The sequence below is a fragment of the Sphaeroforma arctica genome (assembly GCF_001186125.1).
Source record: "Sphaeroforma arctica JP610 unplaced genomic scaffold supercont1.1091, whole genome shotgun sequence".
Lineage (NCBI taxonomy): Eukaryota > Ichthyosporea > Ichthyophonida > Sphaeroforma > Sphaeroforma arctica.
The window spans coordinates 5,397-6,759 of record NW_014039467.1 but is presented as its reverse complement, the minus strand read 5'-3'; the positions used below and the strand labels follow the sequence as shown (position 1 = coordinate 6,759).

Below are 1,363 nucleotides of genomic sequence, written 5' to 3'. Positions count from 1 at the left end.
TATATATAACACACACACATATATATATATATATATATATATATATATATATATATATATATATATATATATATATATATATATATGTATATGTATACACATATACACATTTGTATTATATATATATTTATATATATATATTACACTGAAGTACAATAATGAAATCCTTTTGTCCCGTAGTGTGAAAATGAGACCGTTCGATATGCCCATGCACCATTCTGGTACAATCTGCGCCTGTATATACTCCCTACTGTACAAATAAGCCACGCACGTACGCAGCTCTAAGTGTCCTATAAATATCCCGTTGATGTACACTCTTCGTCACTGAGGAATGAAGGATACCTACTTGACGTGACTTAACTTGCATTACAATGCCCACTAGCCTACCTATGTCTCCGCAAATCTAGTCTATATTTTATTAGTTTATCTTATCACTTCACTTATTCATTATCTCTATCTGGTCTTGTTAAGGGGGATATATACTTTAATGTATGAACATATCTTATCCTTCGAGAGGGTGTAGCCGCTCTTGAGCCCCCACTAATCACTAAGGCGTGCGTGTAGGCTGTAACTACACCCTACACACGTGTTTACCATCAAACACACGCACACACACGTCCCTTACACACTGTCTTTGCCACAGATGAAGTCTCCTGGCTACTACGAAGCATTAGAACGACGCCATGTGACTATAAACGTTAAACGGGGAATGTTAGAGTTGTCCGTACAGTCTATAGATCAGCGGTTGATGCGTTGGTGGTCTCGGCAATCGCAGCGCGCGAAATGGATGTATTCCTTCTGGTACAAATTAGGTAAACACGTATATGTATGTAGGTAAAGTGGCTGATAGTTGCTTACTTATATTATTCAAGTGATTGGTGAACAGTTGCGTTTGCAACTAAAGTGATTGGTATATGCTTACGTTTACTATTCAAGTGTTTGGTAAACACATGTAATTAAAGTAGTTGGTGCACACTTACGTATATAATTATCGCGTTTGCAGTGGTTGCATATATTCAGAACTTGCATGTCTTTATCTGGTTGTTGTTTGCGTTCAAGGGGTCAATTGCTCGCCCTAGTTCGGTACATATTAACATGTATCACATGGCTGAGTCTACCAGTGTATAGTTGTAAGGTATGCGCAGTCAGCGGGTGTGTGAGACTTACGGTTCGTACTACTGATATACTGATGATTTGCATTCGTGCACACTTTAAAGTGTGTTCACTTACTACGGGGGAGATACCGGACGTACTGCGGAAGCCCTACTTTTGTCATTCGATTTGATGAATTAAAAAGTATTGAGCGTCGTGCAATCATTATTTAGTTTATATGTATATATATATTTATATTTATTCATATTTA

The 1,363-nt window shown here is 37.3% G+C and overlaps 1 protein-coding gene across 1 annotated transcript in view; it reads left to right on the top strand.

Annotated features, from left to right (window-relative positions):
* Window positions 1-1,363, top strand: part of SARC_09947 (hypothetical protein) — a gene marked incomplete at its 3' end in the record, with an annotated part of 3,034 nt that overhangs the window by 482 nt on the left and 1,189 nt on the right. Inside the window, exon 2 of the mRNA XM_014296016.1 lies at window positions 644-812. Within this exon, the coding sequence (XP_014151491.1) occupies window positions 644-812 (169 nt within the window). The remainder of the gene's footprint in view (window positions 1-643; window positions 813-1,363) is intronic.